This window comes from Pan troglodytes, chromosome 9 (genome assembly GCF_028858775.2).
Source record: "Pan troglodytes isolate AG18354 chromosome 9, NHGRI_mPanTro3-v2.0_pri, whole genome shotgun sequence".
Lineage (NCBI taxonomy): Eukaryota > Metazoa > Chordata > Mammalia > Primates > Hominidae > Pan > Pan troglodytes.
The window spans coordinates 72014476-72039439 of record NC_072407.2 but is presented as its reverse complement, the minus strand read 5'-3'; the positions used below and the strand labels follow the sequence as shown (position 1 = coordinate 72039439).

The 24964-nt window shown below is 52.6% G+C and overlaps 1 protein-coding gene across 10 annotated transcripts in view; it reads right to left on the bottom strand.

Annotated features, from left to right (window-relative positions):
• The window catches only part of ANO1 (anoctamin 1), a 222432-nt gene extending 206967 nt beyond the window's left edge, over positions 1-15465 (bottom strand). For all 10 annotated transcript variants that reach the window (XM_016921437.3, XM_016921438.3, XM_016921443.3 and 7 more), the window contains exon 1: positions 15239-15465. In XM_016921437.3, coding sequence (XP_016776926.1) covers positions 15239-15320 — 82 coding nt within the window. In that variant the 5' untranslated portion in view covers positions 15321-15465. The remainder of the gene's footprint in view (positions 1-15238) is intronic.
• Between the last annotated feature and the right edge of the window lie 9499 nt (positions 15466-24964).

Here is a 24964-nt window from a genome sequence, read left to right as displayed (position 1 = left end):
GAATCGCATTTCTTTTTATGGCTGAATAATATTCCATGGTCTGGGTGTACTACAATTTGTTTATCCATTTCTTCGTGGATAGCCATTTGGACTGTTTCCAAAGGGTCTTTGGAAGGGACTAGAGAGAGCCCACGAAGGCGCCTGCAGGGGCTGGGGTGGGGCTGGGCAGAGAGCTCAGTGGCTGCGCAGGGCTAGCGGGGGAGGAGGGCTGGAGGCAGCTGCTGTGAGCCCAGCCTCCGAGGCAGCTGCTCACCACTGATACCAGGGGCTCCCAGCAGCAAAGCGCTGTTGCTGGAGTGACAGTCCTCCGCTCTGATACAGAGGACCTGCAGCTGAAGCAGGCTAAACTTGCAGAGGGGCCCTTGGACAGAAGAGGCAAGATCTCTGCCTGGGCTTCTCCTTAGGCAAGTCTGTTTATTTAACAAACACTTAGAGAGCACTTATTGCGTGCCAGGCCCCGTTCCAAGCGCTTAATAAATATCAGCTCATCGAATCCGTGCAGCAAGTCTACGTAGTACGTGCTCCTATCATTCCTACTTTACAGATAAGGAGTCAGAGGCTCAGAGAGGTGAAGTGACTTGCCCAAGGTCACACAGCAGTAAGTGTGAGAGTGGGACTTGCGCATAAGCAGCCCGGCTCCAGAGTTTGTGCTCTGCTACCGTAAGGTAGAAACACAGCGTTTCCCAAAATGCCAGTCTTCCAAGCTCCATGTCCCTGGTTTGAGCCAGATTCATGGTCTTCCTGTGCCATAACTGCCTTCATATTTTTCTTTAACCCAGCTCACTAGGTCACTCTTTATTTATTTTTGATTTTTTATTTTTTTGTAAAGGAGTCTCGCTCCTGTCACCAGGCTGGAGTGCAATGACATGACCTTGGCTCACTGCAACCTCCACCTCCTGGGTTCAAGCAATTCTCCTGCCTCAGCCTCCCAAGTAGCTGGGATTACAGGCATGTGCCACCACACCCAGCTAATTTTTATATTTTTAGTAGAGACGGGGTTTCACCATGTTGGCCAGGATGGTCTCGATCTCTTGACCTTGTGATCTGCCCGCCTCGGCCTCCCAAAGTGCTGGGATTACAGGCATGAGCCACTGTGCCCAGCCCATACTTTATTTTTTAATTGTGATAAAATGTACATGACATAAAGTTGATCATTTTCACCATTTTTAAGTGTGCGGCTCAGTGGCATTAAGACCACTCACATTGTTATGCAATCCTCACAGCCATCAATCTCTACAGTTTTTTTTTTTTTTTTTTTTGAGACAGAGTCTTACTCTGTCACCCAGGCTGGAGTGCAGTGGTATAATCTCAGCTCACTGCAAGCTCTGCCTCCTGGGTTCACGCCATTCTCCTGCCTCAGCCTCCCAAGTAGCTGGGACTACAGGCGCCCACCACCACGCCCGGCTAATTTTTTGTATTTTTTAGTAGAGATGGGGTTTCACCGTGTTAGCCAGGATGGTCTCGATCTCCTGACCTCATGACCCACCTGCCTTGGCCTCCCAAAGTGCTGGGATTACAGGTGTGAGCCACCATGCCCGGCCCCTACAACTTTTTTATCTTCCAAAACCTAAGCTCTGCACCCATGGAACGCTCACTCCCATTCCCCATTTCCCTAATCCCAGCGCTGGCACCACCATTCTAGTTTCTGTCTCTGTGAATGTGGCTGCTCTAGGGACCTCAGATGAATTGGACCATGTGGTGTTTATCTTTTTGGGACTGGCCTCTTTCAGTGGGTGTAATGTCCTCAAGGTTCACCCATGTTGTAGCCTGTGACAAAATTTCCTCCCTTTTTAGGGCTTATCGAACTTTATTTTTAAAGAACCCAATATCACTACTGAAAGTGGAGAGGAAGAAGCACTGGCCATGAACGGAAGTTTCATAAAGCACCATAAAAATGAGCTAATGTTATTCAATTCCCTGGGATACCCCGGGGAGGCCCTGAACCACGGCACGGCACAGTTGGCCAGGGAGACGGGTGTGCTATGGAGGCATGAAGGACCTCCTGGCACCAAGCTGAGACTTTCTCCATGACATCCCCGAAAGACAGCAAGAGAAGGGCAAGTGAACTACGTTCTCACCACGTGTTGCAATTCTCCTGTTGGCCAAGTTCTTGTGCCACTTCACGTTAGCTCCCTTTGCCCCTAAAAGTGTTTTGCAGGACACTCATGGCTGGGCTGCTGCATTTGGAGGAAAAGGAAGAATGAGGATCGCTTCTGTGTGTTACGCAGGTTTTGTGAGCTGACCCTGAGTCCCGCATACTTGATATCTTCCTTTTAAGATGTAGGGAGGAGTCCCCAGGCTCACAGAGCCTGGGCAATGCCATACAGCTAGAATTAAATATCCACTTTATTATTTTTATCTCTGTTGTCTCATTCGTATGAAGTATGAATTATTGTTCCCGCTTATAGCTCAGGAAACTGACGCAGAGAGGAAGAATGGCTTGCTCAAGTCCATGCAGCTGGTAAGCGGCAGAATTTGGATTAAAATCCGGGTCCAACTGATTCTAGAGATTTCTAGTCAACTCCAAAGCTCTTTCCGGAGCACCATGCCAACCTTCTGCTTATCTCTCTGGAATTTGGAATTGGCATGGGTGCACCCAACACACCAGTTGCAAAATGTTATTACCAGGAGCAAAAAGAAGGGTATGGAAATAATAGGAAAAAGCTCATCTTTAGTCCCTGTCATTCACTACGTTCAAAATCTGTCTCCGGACCCTTGGCCTCTCTTCAACCTTTGTTTGTTTGTAGGGCTGAGACAGGTGAAAGGCTCGAGGGAGGCCTCTCAGCATGGAATCTTGCAGGTATGACTAACATCTAGAGGCCTGTTTACCATTAGAGGTTGCCCGTATCGCTCGAGTTTTTGGAATTAAACTGACTCTAATTAATGGTGCAAATATTTACACTCAATATATGATCAAAGAAAACACAGCCTGGTTGTTTCAGCATAAATAGCACCAATGCCAAGACTCTTGGCAATAAGACAGAGGTGAGATTACGAACTCTAAATAGGTTTGTAAATCATTATTTGAGGATGGTAGCTTCATATAGAAAGTGCTTTCTATAATTGAACACACTTGAGGGGTTTTCTCCTCACATGGTTGCAGGAATAATTCAATTCGTCCTGAATAGAGAGATTAGGCTTCCATCTAGGAGTCCATGGGAGAATGACTCAAGAGAGGGGACACCTCACATGGAGATTAGTTTACAAATAGGACAATCAAGAAGGAGGCCTGGGCAGGGTGCGGTAGCTTACACCTGTAATCCCAGCACTTTGGGAGGCCAGGGTAGAAGGATTGCTTAAGGTCAGGATTTGGAGACCAGCCTGGGAAACATGGCAAGACCCTGCCTCTAAAAACAATGCAAAAATTAGCTAGGTGTGTTGGCGCACACCTGTAGTCCCAGCTACCTGGGAGGCTGAGCTAGGAGGATCACCTGAGCCCTGGAGGTCAAGGCTGTAGTGAGCCAAGATCGTGCCACTGCACTCCAGCCTACACTACCGGGAGTGAGGCCTGTCTCAAGAAAACCAAAAACCAAAAAACAAGAAAAAACACAGAAGCTAGCCTGCAGGCACCCAGTCCATCCGCTTCTAGGGCTGGGCCCTCTCGGAGGTGCTCTGCCAACAAAAACACTTGCTGTTTTCGTCGGACCCGAGGTGGCAGCCTGGTGAAAAGGCCCACGGAGTGGCTCCAAATGCCACCCCCTTCCAGAAACCAGGACAGCACAGCTCAGAGTTACGTGGGTTCTTTGCACAGGGAGCAGCGTTTTTCCCCAGGGTCCCGGCCTCTGGTTTAATGTGGGTTTAGGGGATGCCAGTTCCCAGGGAAAGAAAACACCGGGCCAAGCTGCCCTGGGGACACCGGCCCTGCCTCTGCTCTCAGAAACCCTCCTCAAGTGTCCCTTTGGGAAGCTTTCCTTGACCCCCTCTCAGCCACAGTATGCAAATGACAGCCCCTCAAGAGAGGACCATTCACAAAACCCCGCTTTGGAGAGGGGAGATAATTCATTCTCAGACATCTGAAGGGAATCTGAGAAGGAGAAGCTAAACCCGACCTCAGATCTCTCCAAAGTGCTCAGAGCAGCCACAGCCTCTGCCCCCGTCTTCAGGGCGCTGGGTCTCAGCACACAAAGCCTCGGGGCTGCAGTCATCTGGGGGACTCCCCTGGTGAGGAGCTGGCTGCATTGTCCTTGAAATCAGAGGGTAAGTCCGTGTCCCCAGGCCACCCTGGCAGGGATGGGCACTGTCCCCCTTAGGACGCATTGGATCTCTCACTCAGGGAAGGAGCCAGGCAATGCCCAGTCCTCAGACCTAAGGGCCACACTTCCACCGTGGCTGATGGCTGCTCATTGTCAGCTCTGCAGGCTGGGAGGGCTGGGGGCCATCTCATTTTGAAAGGGTCACCCTGCCCCCCACCCACTCACACCAGGATCTGTCAGCCCACTGCTCTGTCGGCAGCACGCCCGGGTGCTCAGGCCCTCGCTGCAAGCAGGGAGCTTGGGGCTGTGGGTGGGACTTGTCCATTCGTGACCACATTTCATGGTTTAGAACATCTGAGTGCTTACAGCATATGGACTACTTCCGTGGTCTTTGAGTGTGGTGGCTGGGACCACTGGGGATGGACTGGAACCTTCTGACTGACCGTGAACACAGAACCGGACTCGCTAGGGTCACGCGAGCCAGGGTTGGTATGACAACTTGGGTGACACCTGGGGGGCTACACCTGTCCCCCCTCTTTTAATTTCACCCTAAAGGACTTCACACCATTTCTGGCAAGCTGGTTGGCCGCCTCCCTGCTCTGCAAGATGAGCTCCCTCATGCTTAGAGAAGCAGAAGAGAGTGAGTGTGCATCAGACCGCCTGGGGCTGGCCTCATCACTCACTACGAGACCCTCAGCAGAATTCTCATCCATCTTCCAGGATTAACAGCAGCCCCTGGAGCAGCCATCTCCCGGGGAGATGAACATGACGTTCACCCCTGCCAGGGACCCGGCAAACACCAGGCCTGACCCATTTCAAGCCCCTGATATTCTTAGCCGTCATGTAATTGTCATGGCCCGGGCCGGTCAGGGCCTGGCAGCCAAGGTGACTCTCTCTGCAGGGGCTCTGCATTCCTCTTATCCAGCTGCCATAGCAGATGCTACAGATGGAGTGGCTGAAACCATAGACATTGTCTTAGAGGCTGGAAGTTGGAGTTCAAGATCAAGGCGTCACAGGGCTGGTTCCTCCTGAGGCCTCTCTCCTTGGCTTGCAGATGGCCACCTTCTCCCTGTGTCCCCACATGATCATTCCTCTATTCCTCTCTGTGTGTGTCCTAATCTCTCTCTCTCTCTCTCTCTCTCTTTTTTTTTTTTTTTTTTAGAGACGGAGTCTTGCTCTTTCGCCCAGGCTGGACTGTAGTGGCGCTATCTCGGCTCACTGCAAGCTCCGCCTCCCGGGTTCAGGCCATTCTCCTGCCTCAGCCTCCCGAGTAGCTGCGACTACAGGCGCCCACCACCGTGCACCGCTAATTTTTTGTATTTTTAGTAGACGGGGTTTCACCGTGTTAGCCAGGATGGTCTCGAACTCCTGACCTCATGATCCGCCCGCCTTGGCCTCCCAAAGTGCTGGGATTACAGGCGTGAGCCTTCTTAGAAGGGGCCAGTCAGACTGAATTAGAACCCACCTAACAACCTCATTTTAACTTGATACAGTTGCATGCTGAGGTCCTGGAGGTTAGGCCTTTAACAGGAATGTAAGGGGACAGATTTCAACCCATGACAGGATTTATTAAAAGGACCATTTACAGAGACACGGCCCAGGTGAAGGGCAACCAGCAGTGCATCCAAGGCCCAGAGCGTGGTGGGGACAGGCGGGCACGGTCCCTAAGGGCCAGTCCTTCTCGCACCCCCGGGCGCAGAGGACAGCAAGGCCAAGGGCAGGGCTGGGGGCACTGAGGTTCTCAACACAGCATGGTACATGAGTGTTTTGTCCCCACCTATGTGTGCAACACCATCAACCAAAACAAAATCATGCAAAGTTCAACTGCCGTGCTCCTACCAGTCAATAGGATTCTGGACCAGCTGCGCTAAAATGTGGGTTATACTACTTGCCAGGTGGTGCCAGGTTTTGCTGGCTGGTGAGCTCTGGTTTCAAGACCAGGGGGCTGCTTTGTGGAAGTTTGTCCTGGAGAGCGGATCCCGGAGCCAGAGTCCCACAGCTGCCAGTGGAGGGAGGGATAAACCCCATAAGGATGGTTTGAACATTTCCTAGGACCAAGTGAGGGGGTGTCCCTCTGGCACCCCAACTGCCCACAAGCTTCTGTGCTAGAAGGAGCCCAAATCACCCCTGAAGGGGGCTCCAGGGGTGGTCCTCAGGGGCTCGCTCAGCTCCCTCAGTTTAGAATCCTCCTTTCTACAGATAGGTGCCAGCTCCCTCATCCCCCGCTTCAAAGACAGTGAGAGCCTGTGGCTGTTAGTGGGTCCACGGGCAGCTCTCCTCTGGGGACTCACAGGGAGGGCGTAGTAGGCATTTGCCATTTTGGGGAGGGGGCTGTCCAGCACCAAACTCTCCTTCCATTTGGGGGATCCCCCACTGGTGTCAGATTGACGGGTACAGAGCCCACTGTGGGGAAGGGGTAGGGAGGCCACTGCTCCATCTCCCTGGCAGCTGGGCCAACTGGACAACATGGACATGGGACCCAGGCTTGGCCTGTCGGGTGCACCTGTGAGAGGCTCAGCCTCTGACCCGGAGAGAGCAGGTTAGGATTCCCTTGGTGCCATCAGTGGCCATGGTAGCCACGTGCGGTTGTGGGGTTGTCCTGCAGCAGCGTGGGGTGGGACGCCAGCCTCTCCAGCTCCAGCCCCTCCCAGGCTGCCTCCATAGCTGCCTCTCAGGGCAGCTTAGTCTTTTTGCAGACGGCCACCTTCTCCCTGTGTCCCCACATGGTCATTCCTCTGTGTGTGTGTCCTAATCTCTTCTTTTTTTTTTTTTTTTTTTGGGGGGGGGCGGAGGCATCCTAGTCTTTTTCAGATAAGAACCGGACTCCGATCCTGTTGCTTGCAGCCAGGAATCCTGACCCACAGAGAGCAGAGCTCGCACTCCTGCCCGGAAGGCTGCTGGTCTTGGCATCTTCCTTCTGAGCCACAGGTGTGGCCAGATTTCACGGGCACCATAAATTGTAGAACAGCTTGTGTTTCTCTCCTAGAACTGGCTGCTGGGAGGCTCAGAGACAATGTGGGGAGGTACACTGAGCAGGTGCTTAGGGCTCCAGGTCATCCACAGGTGGGTCCCCCATCCCTGGGTCCAGGGGTCAGGGCCAAGAGCATGAGGTTCTGCTGGCCAAGAGACTACTGCTGCACACCTTGAACCAGCTCAGCCATCTTGGGAAGACGCCCTTTCCTTCCTGTGCCTCAGTTTCCTCATCTGTAAAGTGGGCGTTCATGATAGTACCTAGCCCAAGGTTTGTCATGGAGAACATGTGACCAAAACCAGGTGGAACAGCCTGTGTCTTGCCCATAGTAACCATCTGTAAGTGTTAATTAAATATTGTTATTATTGTTATTATTTTGAGACAGAGTCTGGCTCTGTCTCCCAGGCTGGAGTGCAGTGGCATGATCTTGGCTCACTTCCTCTGCTTCCTCTGCTTCCTCTGCTTCCCAGGTTCAAGCGATTCTCCCACCTCAGCCTCCCGAGTAGCTGGGATTACAGGTGCCCACCACCACACCTGGCTAATTTTTGTATTTTTAGTAGAGATGGAGTTTCACCATGTTGGCCAGGCTGGTCTCGAACTCCTGTCCTCAGGTGATCCACCCACCTCGGCCTCTCAAAGTGCTGGAATTACAGGTATGAACCACTGTGCCTGGCCTTAAATATTATTTTTAATATCTGACTTTCTGAACCCTATCTTCCCTGTGCCTCATTTTTTCCTGTGAACTTCCAGATTGTCTTATTTTTTGAGGAATTAAAAACATGTTGGTAAGCTATCTTACAACCTTTTTGAAACCAGAAGGAATCTAATTTTTTTTTTTTTTTTTAGACAGAGTCTTGCTCTGTCACTCAGGCTGGAGTGCAGTGGCATGATCTCGACTCACTGCAACCTCCACCTCCCGGGTTCAAGCCATTCTCCTGCCTTAGCCTCCCGAGTAGCTGGGATTACAGGCACGCACCACCACGCCCGGCTAATTTTTGTATTTTTAGTAGAGATGGGGTTTCACCATGTTGGCCAGGTTGGTCTTGAACTCCTGACCTTGTGATCCACCCGCTTCGGCCTCCCAAAGTGCAGGGATTACAGACATGAGCCACCGCGCCCGGCTAAGGAACCAGAAGGAATCTAAAGGCCTGCAATAAAGTAGAAGATGCTCTATGATGCCTCGCACCGCCTGACAAGGATAACTCCCTAGAGCCCGAGACAGGAGGAGCCAAAGCATTTTTCCTGTTTAATAGAGTCTTTCAGGGCCAGTGGAAAATATTTAGAAAAGTGGAAGATGTCAGCCAATCAGCATTTCCTGGAGCACCTCCGATCCCTCAGACGCAGGTCGAAGTGCTGAGGATACAGTGATTTTTTGAAAAAGTCTCTGCTTTTAAGAAAATTATATTTTTATGGGGGAGAAAGAGAATAAGCAAATATATCATGCCAGATCACGAGGGAGTTTTGAAGAAAAATGAAGCAGGGTGAGGGGACAGAGTGAGATGCCAGAGCCGGGCGCGGTGGCTCACGCCTGTAATCTCAGCACCTTGGGAGGCTGAGGTGGGTGGATCACCTGAGGTCAGGAGTTCAAGACCAGCCTGACCAACATGGAAAACCCCATCTCTACTAAAAATACAAAAATTATCTGGGTGTGGTGGCACACGCCTGTAATTCTAGCTACTCAGGAGGCTGAGGCAGGAGAATTGCTTGAACCCGGGAGGTGGAGGTTGCAGTGGGCTGAGATCTTGTCATTGCACTCCAGCCTGGGCAACAAGAGCGAAACTCTGTCTCAAAAAAAAAAAAAAAAAAAGAAAAGTAAAAAGAAAAAAAAATGCCAGATAGGGGCCAGGCCAGGGAGGGTCCCACTGAGTATGGGTGTGTGTAGAGGCCTGAATGGAAGCCGGCAGGTAGATCTGCAGGCATCTGGGGAAGAACATCTCGACCACGCAGAGGCCCTGAGTGCAGCTGGCTGTTGCCTTACAACATGCCGAACTCTCTGAGGCGTGCTGTCAGGGTAAGGACCTGAGTCTTCTTAGGGTTGTGAACTACGTCTCCAGGCAAATGTTGATACAGCGTCTTTACACAGGACCGTCTTATCAAAATACAGTGAAAGCACTAACAACAAAACCCAGTGGGTCATGAATTGTTTCACAGCTCCAGGAAGATGATACATATCATGTTAATTATAGCACTTTACAGTTTTCAAAGGAAATACATACACAGCAGGTGTGTGCCTGTACACCCCTCCCAGGAAATGAGCCGTTGCATTGTCTGCAAGGCGGTTGTCTCATCATTGAGTCGATGCCGGCTGCTTGTGCGTTTGCAGTGGCACTCCTGACTTTCAGGACTGAAAAGTGTGTCCTCGAGTGACTGGGCACTCATTTCAAAGACAGTCTAGCCACACACGGCTCATACTGTACATTTTAGGCTGAGATAACGCCGGCATTTTCAACAGTAGCCTATTGGTCAATGCCCTGGCATACTGGTTTCTCTGATTTCACCTTCACTTTTTTTTTTTTTTTTTTTTTTGAGACGGAGTCTTGCTCTGTCATGAAGGCTAGAGTGCAGTAGCATGATCTTGGCTCACTACAACCTCTGCCTCCTGGGTTCAAGCGATTTCCAGCTAATTTTTGTATTATTTATTTATTTATTTTTTTAGTAGAGCCGGGGTTTCGCCGTATTGGGCAGGCTGGTCTCAAACTTTTGACCTCAAGGGATCCACCCGCCTGGGCCTCTCAAAGTGCTGAGATTACAGGTGTGAGCCACCGCGCCCAGCCTCGCTTTCACTTTTCTTTGCAATGGGAGTCATTTCTGTCATTTCACAGACTGAAGCAGTCAGTGTCTGTTTTGTTCTCTGCAAAGTAGGTAAGTATGGGATAAGAGTCACCTTTCCGGCAGTCGTGAAGGTGAGAGTTACATAAACACACGGGGAGGCCACCCCTACTGGGTGTCAAAGCTCATCCAGCATTAGCCACAGGCCTTCCTGGGCCTGGAGCTCTGAAAGTGAGGGTGAGCTTTGATTCTCTCACTTGGCCTCCTCCGACAGCCCCAGTCTATGGTCTGGGAAGGAAGACAGGGAGGCAGCCAGTGAGGAAAAGGCTGAGTATCTAAAAAACAAAAACAAAACAAAACAAAACAAACAAGAAGGAAGGGAGGAGGAGGAGTAAAAAGAAAAAGAAAAAATGAAAAGTTTTTTTCTTAGAAACTTTTTAGAAGTTTCTCTTTTTTAAAGAAGAGAGCAAAAGCAAGTGGCCTCTATACAAATTCAACCTGTTAAAACACCAGCCATCATTCAGCTGCTCAGCAAACACACAGACCACATGCCAGGCACAGTTCTAGGATACAGCAGAGAACAGAACACACAAAACTCTCTGTCCTAGCAGAGCTTCAAATCTAGAAAGCTCCATGAGGCAAATTGTGTGGAACATAGAATCACACGTGGTCTAGGCTGGAGAGGACCCAGAGACCATGGGGACCAACTCTCCCCTTTTACAGATGAGGAAACTGAGACTCAGAGGGAAGAAGTGAAACCCCAGGTCTCCAGCTAGTTGGTGCCCCCCCAGCACAGGGACTAGGAATTCTGTCCTGAACCTGTGTCACAGACTGGCAGTTCTCCTCCCCACCCCCAATATTTATTCTTGGCCTTTTTCTCAGTAAGAGATTGCCTAGTTTTTACCTGACACGTGACAACCCAGAACAAAAACTGCATGTCCTGTTCTCTGCAGCCAGGTGTGGCCATGGACTAAGTTCAGGCCAGGGGGCAGCTTCCAAGAAGGGAGAGTGCCTCTCTTTGCCCTTTCTGTTTCCTGCTGGCTGGAACGCATATGTGATGACTTGAGCCCAAGCAGCCATCTTGGGCCACAAGGTGGATGTCCGTGCTGAGCGTGGGAGGGCGGCCTGAGAGAACACAGGGTGTCCGATGACTGCACGAGGCCCCTACCAGCCTTGGGATCCTGGAATGCCCACCTCTTGACTTGTTTTCTGTTAGAGAAATTAACTTCCACCCTTTTAAAGGTGGCATTTCTGCCTCTCACTGCAGAATCAACGGAGGCCTTCCCTGGGTCCCCACTCCCTGAGAGGCCACGTTTGAACTCCTCCCTTATCATGACAGACATGAAAAAACAGCCCCAGAGAAGGGGAGTGACCTTCCCGAGGTCACAGAGTTCCCCTTATGTAAACATTTCGCTTCAGACCTGTGTGAAGTTGTTGCTAAAGCAAACAGCCCCTGCCTCCCGCGTGCTGGTCGGGACCATGGTTCACGAACCTTTCCCAACATGACATTCCCAGGAGGACTGATCGATAGGGCTGGTGGCACTTGGAAAGTGAATACCACGGTGCTGTCAGCCCAGCTCTGGGCTCCGGGGGCTGCTGTTCCCCGTGGCTCTGAGAAAACCCTTCCCTTGAGGCCAAGGCTGGGGCTGGGACCGAAGCACAGTGCCTGGGCTCTCTGCAGCCGTGCGCACTGTGGCCGCAGGGTTCTGCTCGGGCTTCTGATGTGGAGCTTCACCTCCTTGGGGTCTCCTCGGGAGAAAGAACTTCCCCCAGCCTTCCCTCCTTTGCCCTCCCCTTCCTCTCTTCCTGTTTGTCTGCATTTCCTGTTAGCAGGGATTCTCTCTGAAGCTCTGAGAACATGTCACCCTCACCCCTGCAATTGCATGGCAATTCCCCTCTCACACCGGTGAACCCCCTTTCTGATTGATGGGGAGGGACACAGTTCATCCTGGCCATGCTCCTGCATCCAGGTCTCTCTTTCATTTTGTTTGTTTGTTTGTTTTTTGAGATGAGTCTCACTCTGTTGTCCAGGCTGGAGTGCAGTGGCATGATCTCAGCTCACTGCAACCTCTGCCCCCCAGGTTCAAGCGATTCTCCTGCCTCAGCCTCCTAAGTAGCTGGGACTACAGGTGCCCACCACCACGCCTGGCTAATTTTTGTATTTTTAGTAAAGACGGGGTTTCACCATATTGGCCAGGCTGTTCTCGAACTCCTGACCTTGTGATCCACCCGCCTCGGCCTCCCAAAGTGCTGGGATTACAGGTGTGAGCCACCGTGCCTGGCCGCATCCGGGTCTCTTGAGGCTCCCAGACTGCCTCTTTCTCTATACCCTGCGACCCGGCAGCCGCATTTCACAACTTCTCTTGGCAGGAGAGATGCACTTTCCCAGGAGAGCTGGATGCTCAGGTTCCTAGTCTAAAGAGAGACGGGGGCAGTAGCCAGAGATAGAAGCCTCTTCCATCTCCAGCGTCAGACCGTGAACATCACCAGAGAAAGCACAGCCGCTTGACTCCAGTCCTTCCAGGAGTCTCATTCCCATTTTTCCAGAAGAGAGAGCTGAGTGCAGAGAGACTCCCCAGATTTGCCCCAGGTCAGTCCCAGCACCAGGATCCAGCCACACCTCAGACCAGATCATGTAGTTCTCCTACCACCCTTCTCAGCCTCTGCCCTAGGAGGAAGGCTACCCATGGCTCCGAAGGAGATTCCCTGGGGCTTTGGGGACAGCAGGAGAAGGGGCACAGCTTTCCACCGGCAGCTGTGCACCCCGGCCCCTATGAGGGACCCTCCCGTGGCCCTGCAGCCCTTGCAGCCCTGTGGCTGTCTAACATCCTGAAGGGGATCCCACTTCCATTCAGGCAGCAGCCACCAAGAAAGACCATGGCTGGCTTCATTTACACTAGAGTGTGACTGACTGCCACATATCTAACTGCTCCTCTCTGGAGAGGCTGGAGCTGTAATCCAGGCTCTGAGAACCTAGAGGTTAGTGACAAAGGAGTGAAGACTGGAGGGTGCAGCTTCCAACAGTGCAACAAAGGGTCCTGCCAGGGCTCCCTCAAGGGACAACCCTGTGCTGCCAGCACATACTGAAGGCTAGGTCCAAAGTCCACGGGCTGTGTAGTTGGCATAGGAGTACCATTCCCTGCTGCTCCTGGACAGAAATCCTGTCCACGAAAGAGAGGTGGAGGCTGGCCTCTGAGCCCCCTCTGCCCTTGGAGGTCCAAGTGCTCGTGCCCTCTAGGTGTGAGTGGCTCAGACCAGCTGGGAAGGGACCCTGCCTGAGGAATGACAGAGCGATGCCACCGCATCCCTGCATCCCAGCAGGGCCATCGGGGGCCACCGAGGAGGAAACGGGTCCTCGAACAATCTCAGTTCAGGGATCACAGAACTTTGGCAGCACGCCGGAGTCATTCGAGGGCTCCTTGGTAAACATTTTATTGCTTAATTCACATTCCTCCTCCCTCTGTCTTGACTCTCCGACACGTCGAGAACAAACCAAAAATAAAAATCCGTTCTTTTCCAGCGAATTTGCTCATTTTTGCAAATGCTCACCCTGTCTGCCTCTGCCTTTGGAACTTGCTTCCAAAGGAGGCCAGAGGGCCCCAGAGACAGAGGGTCATTCCTGGGGGTCGTTCCTGCTTTGGCCCAAGGGGTCTCTGGGAAGGCAGCTCCCCACCCACCACCATCCCTGGCTCAGGCCTCTCTCAGGGAGGCACCAAGAATGGCCTCCTCCTCCTGCTTTGTACTACAGGAGAGGACGTTCCAGCCAGTGTTCCCGAGTTCCCACAGGGCCAGGGGAAGGTGGTCAGCTTCCTCACTTGCTCATCCATTCATTCATTCACTCGATAAACCTTGGGATGAAGGGTGGGGCTGGTCGGATAGATATAGTGGACCCCAAAGTCTCCCTGCCCACCCCTGATGCCAGGACGGCCCTCAGACACCCCACCTCCACTGAGCAGGAGTCCCTGTAAGACAAGATCAATGCGAGACACAGCAGGCCCAGCAGCCACTCCATGAGTGTTGCTGAAAATGGAATCTCTCATCCAACAGGGACCCAGGCCCAGAGAGCGGAGTGAACTACCCAAGGCCACACAGGTAGAACAGGGCAGGCCTCGGGCTAGGACTCTGAATTCTCAGCCCCTCTTTTCAATGTCTCCTTTCTCTGCACAGAAGACTCTGCAGAGGGACATCCAGGGTTACTCACAGCCCTCACCGGACCAGTTGTGTGGCCCTCGGGCAGGTGACTGGATTTCTCCGGGCCTCAGCTTTACTCTTGTGTAAACGGGAGCCGTGACAGCATTTAGCAGGTGCCAGGCCCTGTGCTCAGAGCCCTTGACATGTTTTCATTTATGCACTTTCCCTACTCCAGAGTCCTCTGGGGTGGATGGCATTATCAGCCCTGCTTACTGATGGGTAAACTAAGGCAGAGACAGGCCAGGCAACTGGCTCTGGGTGGCCCAGCTCATGAAGAAGAAGTCTGAGATGGAATGCGGGGGCCTGGCCCCAAAGCCTTGAGTCACCACCAGCATCAGACCAACCTCCTAGGACCTGATGAAGCTCAGGTGCATCATGGCTGAAGGCTACGCTCAAAGCCTGATGCTAGCTAACGTGCGATACCGGCGCTCAGAGCCTGATGCTAGCTAATGTGCGATACAGGCGCTCGGAGCCTGATGCTAGCTAACGTGCAATACAGGCGCTCGGAACCTGATGCTAGCTAACGTGTGATACGGGCGCTCAGAGCCTGATGCTAGCTAACGTGCGATACGGGCGCTCAGAGCCTGATGCTAGCTAACGTGCGATACAGACAGCATGTGGTTCTCCAGGGAGCTGGTGGACTGTGCCCTCAGGGGACATTGGGCAATGTCTGGAGACATTTTTAGGTTGTCACAACAGAGGGTAGGGGTGCACTGGCCTCTACTGCGTGGAGGCCAGGGATGCTGTAAACATTCCCCAGTGCCCAGAACACCCCTAAGATGAAGAATTGTCCCCCTGCAGGGTCACCAGTACTGAGGCTGAGCAGCTCTAGGGTTTGTGATCATTATTCTCAGGAGGGGTTGTTTGCCACCCTAGAAGGTGCTTGCATCAACTCACCCACTGTCAGGCCCTGCCCACCTTGGGGGCACCTCTCTTGCCCTCAATCAACTGGGCAGGGTGGGACACTGCTTAGAAGTCTGCTCTCTGGGTCCTCCCCATGCTCTCTGCAGGGTCCCAGGGGGCAGGCTGGGTGTTCTGCCTAGGCAGGGTTGACAGCAAGTGACGCTCTCCTTGTCCCCTGCCTCTCACCCCGACGCCCCCACCCCATCCTTACCTGCCAGCAGAGGGTCCAGCGCTGTCTCCTCCATCGCCAGCTCTTCCATCGCTGTTTCCTCCATCCCACTCGCCTCCCACATGCCGGCCTCGGGCTTCCCAGTGGCAGGTCCGAATGCCAGGGCCACCCCACCCGGCGAGGCAGCACCTCCACTGCTGGAATCTCAGGTGAGGTGGCGTGGCGGGGGCTGGTCCCAGGCTGCTCCCAAATTTTGCAAGTGGGATTTGCAAAATGAGTCAGCAGGGCAAGAAGGCTGAAAACCAGGTGGCAGGTGCGGGTTAATCATTACCCCGTAGACACTTCCCCTGGATGCCAATAGACCCCTGAGGGCAGGGCCTCCTCCAGCCACGCCCATGGTCATGGGTGTCCCATGATCATTTAGCTGTGGACAGCCAGGGTCAGTGCCCAAGGATCCTCTCTCCCTCCAGGGTATGGCTTCAGCTTTGAAAAGCCAGGGTTGCAGGTGGCCCTGTTTCACAGCCTGCATTAACCCCCTGAGCAGCGACTTCCATTGCGGGGCCACCCTGAGTGCCTCCTCTGTTTCCCAAGCAGTGTCAGGTGCTTAACCTCCTTTTTTTTTGGATATTCTCACCAACCCTGCCCTGAGGAGCTGTATATCTCCATCTCATGAAGCAGCGTGGCAGGGCCCGGGGAGGGGCCTGGGGAGGGGCCTGGGTTAGGGCCCCGGGAGGGGCTGTGTGTAGCAGCAGAGCTGGTTAGGAGCGAGGAAGAAAACACGTCGGGGCAAGTTCTTTCTTTCCTTGGGGTCTCTGTTTCCTCAATGGATACACGGGGGTCACAGCTGCACCTGCTTTGCAGGGCTGTCTTGAGGATTAAATGAGGTAACGAGAGTAGAATGCTGAGCATGGGGTCCCAGCACACAGTAGGTGCTCAAAAAATGTTGGCTGATTTTCATGTCATGGGGTTGTGTCCAGCAGGCCAGGAATCCTGGCCTGGTTTGCTTGCTGATGGTCAGCACGTGGCCGGTACTGGGTGAATTTCTGTTGGATGAATGATGATGCCCAAGGTCTGTGCAGGCCAGAAGCTTGCCCCGGGTGGGTCTCACGTCCAGTGATGTGCTCCTTTAAGAAGTCACACTGGGGGCTGGGCGCGGTGGCTCACACCTGTAATCCCAGCACTTTGAGAGGCCGACGCTGGGGGATCACCTGAGGTTTGAGACCAGCCTGACCAACATGGTGAAATCCCGTCTCTACTAAAAATGCAAAGTTGACCAGTTGTGGTAGTGCGTGCCTGTAATCCCAGCTACTGGGGAGGCTGAGGTAGGAATCACTTGAACCTGGGAGGTGGAGGTTGCAGTGAGTGGAGATCCTGCCACTGCACTCCAGTCTGGGTGAAAAGAGCGAAACTCCATCTCAAAAAAAAAAAAAAAAAAAAAGTCACACTGGGTCCCTGGTATTTTTGGTCATCTGGGAAGGTACATTGCCCTTCTTTCAGGCGGTGGGTTTAAGGCAGCAGTAGCTAGGTGTGGCCAAGGGGCTGTGCCCTTCATTGTCCCCATGGGCCACTTGTTCTGCCTGACAGTCACCATCATCACAGACTCAGGGATGGCAGAGCCCTAGCAGCAGTGACGGCGGTGACAGCATGGTCACCCTGCACACATGCTGCTCACCTGGCGGGGAAGCTGTGTACATCTGGTGGGGCCGTGAGAGAGGAGGTGGGAGACCCCTCCAGGGGCTGGGGGCAGCTCTCAGCTGGAAGGGTGACTGCCAGGGGGTAGCAGGCAGAACAGCTGAGGACACATTTGCTGCTGGCCTCCCCAGAGGTCCATTCTGGGCTCAAGAATTTTATTCTGCTTGGCTACCTCAGCCACTGCGGATCCATCCTACATGACCTCAGAGATTCGAGGAAGGTAAATTAGAAGCTGTCATTGGCAAAAGATGCAATAATACATTTCACTCATTCCCTCATTCGTCCATTCTCCTTTTCAGAGAAAACCTCTGCTGAGCACCCACGGGTTCTGGAAAGGGTGTCCGGGTATGGAGAGAAGGGATCAAAGTAGACGCAGTTCCCAACCTCATGCAGTGCCTGAGGAAGTGCCCGGGGTCTCACCGGACAGGTAAAAATCCTATTTTGAAGGTAGGATTGATGCTGTTCCATTTTGTAAATCTATGCCCTCATCGTGGCTCTGTAAACGTGGTCTATGCAGACAGTACAGAGTTTTGCTGGAGCTGCTAGAAATCCCCTTAGAATTTTCTTAGCTGGAGGTTAGGCTAGGCCCCATCCAGGGTGCAAATGCCAGCAAGTTGAAGCTTTGTTTAGCATTTAAAGCCTCCTAATGGGTTTTAAACATTTACACTTGTCTTATTATTAATACCAATTACTAAAACTCCACCCTGCCAACTGTGTCTCTCATTTTATAAATACTGTCGGGACAGAAATGTTGCCCAAGGCTATTAGCTGCAGCAGCAACAGGTCTTATTTGCAAAAGAAAGTTTGCAATAAATTCTCAGGGGAGAAAAAGGCACCTCACAAATGGAGCTCTGAAATTTGCCCTTTAAGAAATGCCTCTGTTTTCGCTCAAGCCCTGAAATAAATTTTCAGGGGCTCTCCCCACCTTTAAATCATGAATGTGGAAGTTCAAAGCCAGGTGCTGCCACTCAAGGGAACCGACGGCCTGGGGCTGAGACTGGGTCACCTCTCGGGTTTTAGTGTGTATTTAAAAAGTGACACATGGTTGTTTCTGTAAAGAAATTATAACTGGCCTTGGACAGAGTTATTGGATGTTGGGAATGGAGCCCCAGTGAGAACTGCATTTCTTCCCAGTGCCTTCCAAGCTGCCCTGTCCAGGGTCTGCTATAAACAGTGAAATGTAATATTGCCTTATTTGGTCACAGAGCCAACCTATCACTTGCAGAGGCCTCTTTGCCTTTGACTTTGTGAGAAACGATTAATTCTGTGTCCTTGTTGGCCAGGCAGTGGGAGTGTGCGTGCTGCTCAGGCTTCAGGCCCCCCATTTGGATGGAGTTCCAAGGGTCTGATGGGCTTTTAGTGCATTTTTCATGCACGCAGCGGGTGGTGCTGCCTGCACTGGGGAAGCAAAGGACCCAGATCCCAGGACCTGGAGGATTTTGCAGAACCAGATTAGGTGTCAGAAGAGCCTTGTGGGTTTTTTTTTTTTTTTTTTTTTTGGTGCAATGTATAGGTAACTTACACAGATTTTTCCCTCCCCCTCCCCCCTTCCCCCTCCCCCTTCCCCCTCCTCCTCCTCCTTCCCCTTCTTCTTATTCTTCCTCCTCCTCCTTCTTCTTCCTCTTCCTCCTCCTCCTTCTTCTTCCTCATCATCTTCTTCCTCCTCTTCCTCTTCTTCTTCTTTTGAGACAGGGTCTTGCTCTCTCCCAGCCTGGAGTGCAGTGGGGCCATCATAGCTCACTGCAGCCTCAATCTGCTGAGCTCAAGGGGTCTTCCCACCTCAGCCTCCCCAGTAGCTGGGACTACAGGAGTGTGCCATGACACTTGGCTAATTTTTAAAATTCTTTATAGAGATGCGGTCTCACTATGCCACCCAGGCTGGTCTGGATCTCCTAGGGTCAAGCGATCCACCTGCCTTGGTCTTCCAAAGTGCTGGGATTACAGGCGTGAGCCACCATGGCTGGCCAGTTTACACAGATTTTATAAAGCCAAGCTGAGTGTCTCAGAGCAGAGCAGGGCTCAGGGATGGCAGGTGTTCCTGGGGTTTTGTGGTGTTTAGGGAATGCACAACCCGGGCAGGGCAAGCGAGAGTAAGACCATCAGGCTCAGGGCTTGCCACTTACCATGCACCCTGGACAGAGCTCATTACGTAGAGGAGGGGATGATGGGTTTCCATTGGAGGGGCTGTTGTGCTGAGCCCCTGGGGCTTGAACTTGGGGCCTGTTGGGAGCCAAGCAGAGGACTCTCCTTCCCCACCAGGAGTAGCTATCTGCTGAGGAGGCTGCCCAGAGAGGGCCCCGTGCAAGTTCCCTGTGGGGCCAGCTGCCTGATCCCCTTGGTGCAGGCATAGGACAGTCCCTTGTGCCTTTCTGTGAGAGGCCAGCCCCATGGAAAAGCGGCCTTCCCTGGTGGCCATCTCTTGGGGGGTGGTCTATTGCTGGGGGCCCTTCTCCTCAGGTCGGAGCCATCATGGGGGTCTCTGTAGGCTCAGTTGCTGTTCCCATCCCTGGGTGTTTCCTCTAAGGGACAATCTGGGATGGACTGAACCACTGCCCCAGGGGCGGGGGACAGTGTGATTCACAGGAAGGGAAGAGGAAGTACAAAGGGGCCATGACTCATTGGGTGGCCTGGATGCGGGAGGACATCACAAAGCAATGGGCGGGGTGGAGCTGGGGTCTGCATCCGCCAGCCCTGGGCTCAGCCTTCAGTCTGGCCATGTCCCCGAGTGGGGGCCACGTCCCCCGGTGGGGGCCACAGGCAAGTCAGCTCTTCCTTAGCCTCTGTTTCCTCATCTGTAAAGTAGGCTTGCTGGGACCTGCCTGGGAGGGCTGCAGTGAGAAATTCCTAAGATGAATCGGTATTGCAGAGAGGCCAGTGGTGCGAAATTGATGGTGGGATTAATTAATACATTAAATGAGAAAAGGCCACCTAAATTTTCCAGAATTCCCTATTATTTCACTTATAGTTCATTTTAATGGCGCAGGAGAGTGCAGCTTCCAGGAAGTATCCTAAAGAAAGGGGCATTCTCTTCCCCTTTCCTCTCCCACTGCCTTCTGGCTGAGGCAGGGCTGTGATGGCTGGAGCCACAGCAGCCATTTGGGATCATGAAGCCATGAAGTGGCTTTGAGCATGGAGACTTCGCAACACAGAGCGGCAAAACGTGAGAAGCCTGTGTCTGAAACCGGGCGCACCCATCCTCATTCGTGCATCCTAGGATTTTTTTTTTTTTCGAGACAGAGTCTTGCTCTGTTGCCCAAGCTGGAGTGCAGTGGTGCGATCTTGGCTCACTGAAACCTCTGCCTCCTGGGTTCAAGTGATTCTCCTGTTCAGCCTACGGAGTAGCTGGGATTAGAGGTGTGTGCCACCACACCTGGCTGATTTTTGTATTTTTAGTATAGACGGGGTTTCACCACATTGGCCAGGCTGATCTCGAACTCCTGATCTCAGGTGATCCACCTGCCTCAGCCTCCCAATGCGCTGGGATTACAGGCGTGAGCCACCGGGCTGGGCCTACCCTGGGATTTTTACATGGAAAATGAACAAGTTTCCTTTGCCTAGGACAGTGCATAAAAGTACTTTGGGAACTATGAGGAGCTCTGCAAAAGTGAGGTAAGGACCCCAGATCCAATTTCCAGGGTAAAGGACAAATGAGTTTACCCTCTGCTGCTGGTTTTTCACCTTCACAGTGGGTCCAGCTTGAACTATTATTCAGCTTCCCGTCTTTGGCCCCTCCCAGCAGTGATGCCTTTGAACCCACTGTCACCATTTGGCATCCTCACTCTGTCCTCTCTGGACACCCAGCCCTCCCCATGACCCCCTGCACTGTGCTCCCTGCTCCAGGACAATTGTCCTCCCCTGTTTTCAGCATTCAGAGTGGGACTCTTACATAATCCTGGGATCTGAGGGGGACTTCAGAGAGCATTGGTTGCAGCTCTCCCCAGCATGGGCTGTGCCACGTGACATCTCCCAGCCTCTACTGAAATGCTTTCAGGGACGTGGCGCTCACCACCTCCCTCGCAGCTTGATCATCTTCGGCCAGCTCCCCATACTGTGAAACATTTCCCACAGCTGAGCACCAACTGTATGCCTTGGGGCATCCTCCTCCACCCTGTGTCTGCCCCTTGGCATCCAGGAGATCCGGTCTCCTCATTATTTCATTCTGGTAAAGCTTCCCGGAGCACCTGAGCTCTGCAGTGCTATACTAGGCAGTGGGGGGACAGGAAGAGGCAAGGGCCTTGCTTCGAGGAGCTCACTTTCTAGTGAGGACCACTACGGTGTGAATAATTATGAAAGCAATGAGCTAATTAATTGTAATGACCACAAGCACCACAAAGACACCCACGGAGCTGCAGGTGTGTGAAATGGGGGCTATCATAAACTTGGTGGCCAGAAAGGAGTGGTAAGGGCAGGCTATGGGGACCAACCATTCCGCTCTGCCTGGGACCATCCTGGTTTTAGCCCTGAGAGTTCCACATCTCAGAGAACCCCTTTCATCCTGGAAAACCTGCTGATTGGTCACTGTAGGGCAGTCTCCAAGTGCGTTCATGTCTTGTGGCTGCCATAACAAATCACAACAAACTGGGCAGTTTAAACAGTTCTGAAGACTGGAAGCTCAAAATCAAGGTGCCGGCAGGGTGGGTTCCTTCTAGAAGCTCTGTTCCAGGCCACGCTCCAACTTCTGGGGGTAGCCGGCAATCCTCGGCCATCCAGGTTTGCAGACATGTGGGTCTGATCTGCCTCCAGCATCACGCAGCCTTCCCCGCATGTCTCTCCAAGTCTTATTCTTTTCTGTCTCTTACAAGGGCAGCCATTATTGGATGTAGGGGTCACCCTAATCCCGGATTATCTCATTTCGTAGTCCTTACCTCAATGACATCTGCAAAGACCTTATTTCCAAATAAGGTGATATTCACAGGGACAAGGAGCTAGGACTTGAACGTGTCTTTTGGGGGGCCACTATTGGACTTGCTATACCAGAGAAGGAAGTTGTTGCTGCAAATGGAAGGACACAATGACTTAGTGAGGCAAAGAGGCGATGGGAATTCCAGGCAGAAGAAACAGCAGGCACAAAGGCCCCGTGGATGGAAGGAGACTGATCCATTAGAGAACTGAAGGAAGCCTCCCAGTATGGCTGCAGTAAGAGGGAGAGGAAGCAGGCATGGGGGCACCCATGCAGGACCCTACAGGCCACAGGGAGGAGTTTGGCATTTTTCCTGGGAGAAAAGGGAGCCCCCAGTGAATGACAAGCTGGCAGGGCCTGGAGCAGCCCTCCACGTGCCACCCTGGCTGCTCCAGTGCCCAAGCCTTGCTCACTTCCCTAGAACCCCATCTGCCGGGCCACAGTGGGCAATGGCCGGGTAAGCAGACAGAGCTACCTGCACCGCCTGCTCTGGGACAGTGAAACGTCAGCTGCAGAGGCTCGCCCCGGAGCAGCCTCGCAGCTGGGGATGAAGCCTGCCAGGGCCTGACCTCCAGGCCAGGAGTGCCTCCTGGGGGCTCGGCTGCTGGCTCCAGCCCCCGGTGAGGCCAGCCTTGCCTCTTCCTCCTCTCTGGATGGAGCTGGGCTGACCCACGTGTGTCAGGGGCAGGGAGGAGAAATGCCCAGCTCCCATCCTTGCTCTGTCCCTTGTGAGCTGTGTGATTCTGGAGACGTTATTTACTTCCTTACTCTGGTTTCCTCATCTGTGGAATAAGGTGATGCTCGGGTCCGTATTCTGGGGTGTGTTGTCACGACAAAACAAGTGAAAAACCTGGGGCAGAGCTGAGACCAGGTGAGCAGTGTGGGAGAGCAGAGGGTTCTGGAGGCAGCCCCGCCCTGGCATGCAGAGCTGCCTCATCTCCACCATGACCTGAGATGTTGCCTGAGCCATCACATGCCGCTGAGCCTGTGCCCCAACATCTGTCAAATGAAGGAGGTGACTTTGATGATGATAAAGATGCTGGACAGTGGACACTTCCTAAAGCTTCAAAGGATGCCTGGCCCTTTTACAAACCTCAATTTCTCATTTGACATTTAAACCCACTTACACCCATTTAGCTGGTAAGAAAACTGACACCTGAAGAAATTAAGCAAATGACCAAAATCACCTCTTGGTGAAGGGGTGGCACTAGGACCTGGATTTGGATATTCCAGGCTAGTCTCAGTGTTGAGAGGCTGTGGGGTGTCTGAGTCTGAGGAGGCCGGAAACCCCCCACCCCCACCAGTCCCGACATCCCTGCCTCCCTGAGGACAGTGGAGCTTGCACCTGGCTGGGCTGGGCTCATTCTTGGTTGAGATGAGGTTGTTGGGTTTCCAGAAACATCTCTTTAGAAACTTAAAAAAATCCTGGTCATTAAGTGATTAAGTAGAGAGGCTCTCATGGTACAAACATCTGATCTGAGAGTTGCTCCTTTTCCAAAAACCCTTCCCATAACTAAGAACAGTGGATTTCATTCTGCCCATTAAACTTGAACCCTGCTTATCATTTTCCTACACATTATGTGGTTATTTTGAATTGTCTGCAAGAATGCCTGAAGCAAGCAGGGTTTGGCAGGCATCCCATTAGATGCTTTTGTTTGGACCTAGAGATACCATCATAGCTGTCTTACACTGAGAGACTTGAGAAAAATTGAAGTGTAGTGTTTTTCCCCTTCTAAGACTGTCCCGGGTTCTGCCTTCTGGGCTGGGATCCTGGGGGAATGCATAGGAGACCTTATTTGGGATTATTGAGTTCCTTGGATTTTATGGGCATTAAACAGTCACTCTAAGCGCCATGTCGGAGCTCCGGTTTCTGCTGCGGTGATGGCTTAGGAGGCTGAGCTCAGAAGGGAAAGGAGGTAGCAGCGGATCTGGTCACAGTTTGGGGCTGCAGTGTGGCCTGGGTGAGCCACATGACCTCTCTGAACTGTCTCCTTCTCTGCAAGGTGCTGGTGCTGGTCACCAGAGGTGCAGGACAAGATAAGAGGCTGTGAAAGTGAGAGAGGAAGTCCCTGGTGCTGAGCATCTTGGGAAGAGTACAGAGAGCCAAGGCTTGGGGAACACTGGCCATGGGCCAGAGCTGATGCAGGCACTTCGCATGCTCATTCAGTCCTGACAACAGCCCTATTGAACAGACAAGGAAACCGAGGCTCGGAGAGGTTGGGTAACTTGCTTGAGGGCACACAGCTTGGGAGTGCTGGAGCTAGAGCTTGAGCCTAGATGGGTGGCTGCACAGCTGGTCCTACCACCCCCCAGCCACTCTCCACCATTTGTTAGATGCAAAGTGCAGAGGCTTTGACCTGTTGCTAATAGTCTCCCCAGCAGCTCTGCAAGGGAAGCTTTTCAGATACCTTTTCTGTGGGGTGGGTGGCGGGGGAATATAAGATGGTGCATCCACTGTGGAAGACAGATTGGTGCTTCCTCAATAAGTCAAACATAGAGTTACCTTATGACCCAGAAATTCCACTCCTAGGTGTATACCCCAAAGAATCAAAGACAGGCAGGCGTCCCGTTAGATGCCTTGTTAGACATTCAAACCAAAGCTGCTACATGAATGCTCATGGCGGCACCACTCACAGCGGGCAAAAGGTGAAAGCAACCCAAGTGTGCATTGATGGATGGATGGAGAAACAAAATGTGGCCCATCCACACAGTCGGGTGTTATTCAGCCACAAAAAAGGAATAATGCACTGGCACGGGGCACAGCATGGATGAACCTATAAGACACTGTGCAACTCAAAGAAGCCAGTCGCAAAAGACCATCCAATGCATGACTCCATTTATATGACATGCCCAGAATAGGCAAATCCATAGAGACAGAAGGTAGGTTTGTGTTTGTCAGAGGCAGGGGGAGGGAAATCTGAGCTGCCCCTGCAGGCTGGGGTGGGAGCCATTGGAACCAGCAGCAGCTGAAGGGCCAGGGCACCCTCCCACTGCCGTGCTGGGCTGGATGAAGGAAGGGGAGCTTGGGGCCTGGCCTGCTGGGAAAGAGTGGAGGGGAGTGTGCGGTCACCCCTTCCTCACTGTGATCTTAGGGGCCATGCCTCCTTGGCCATCTGGTTTGGGGGAAGGAGTCCTGACTTTGGTGCCAGACCCAGGTTTGGCTCCTCCCCAGCCAC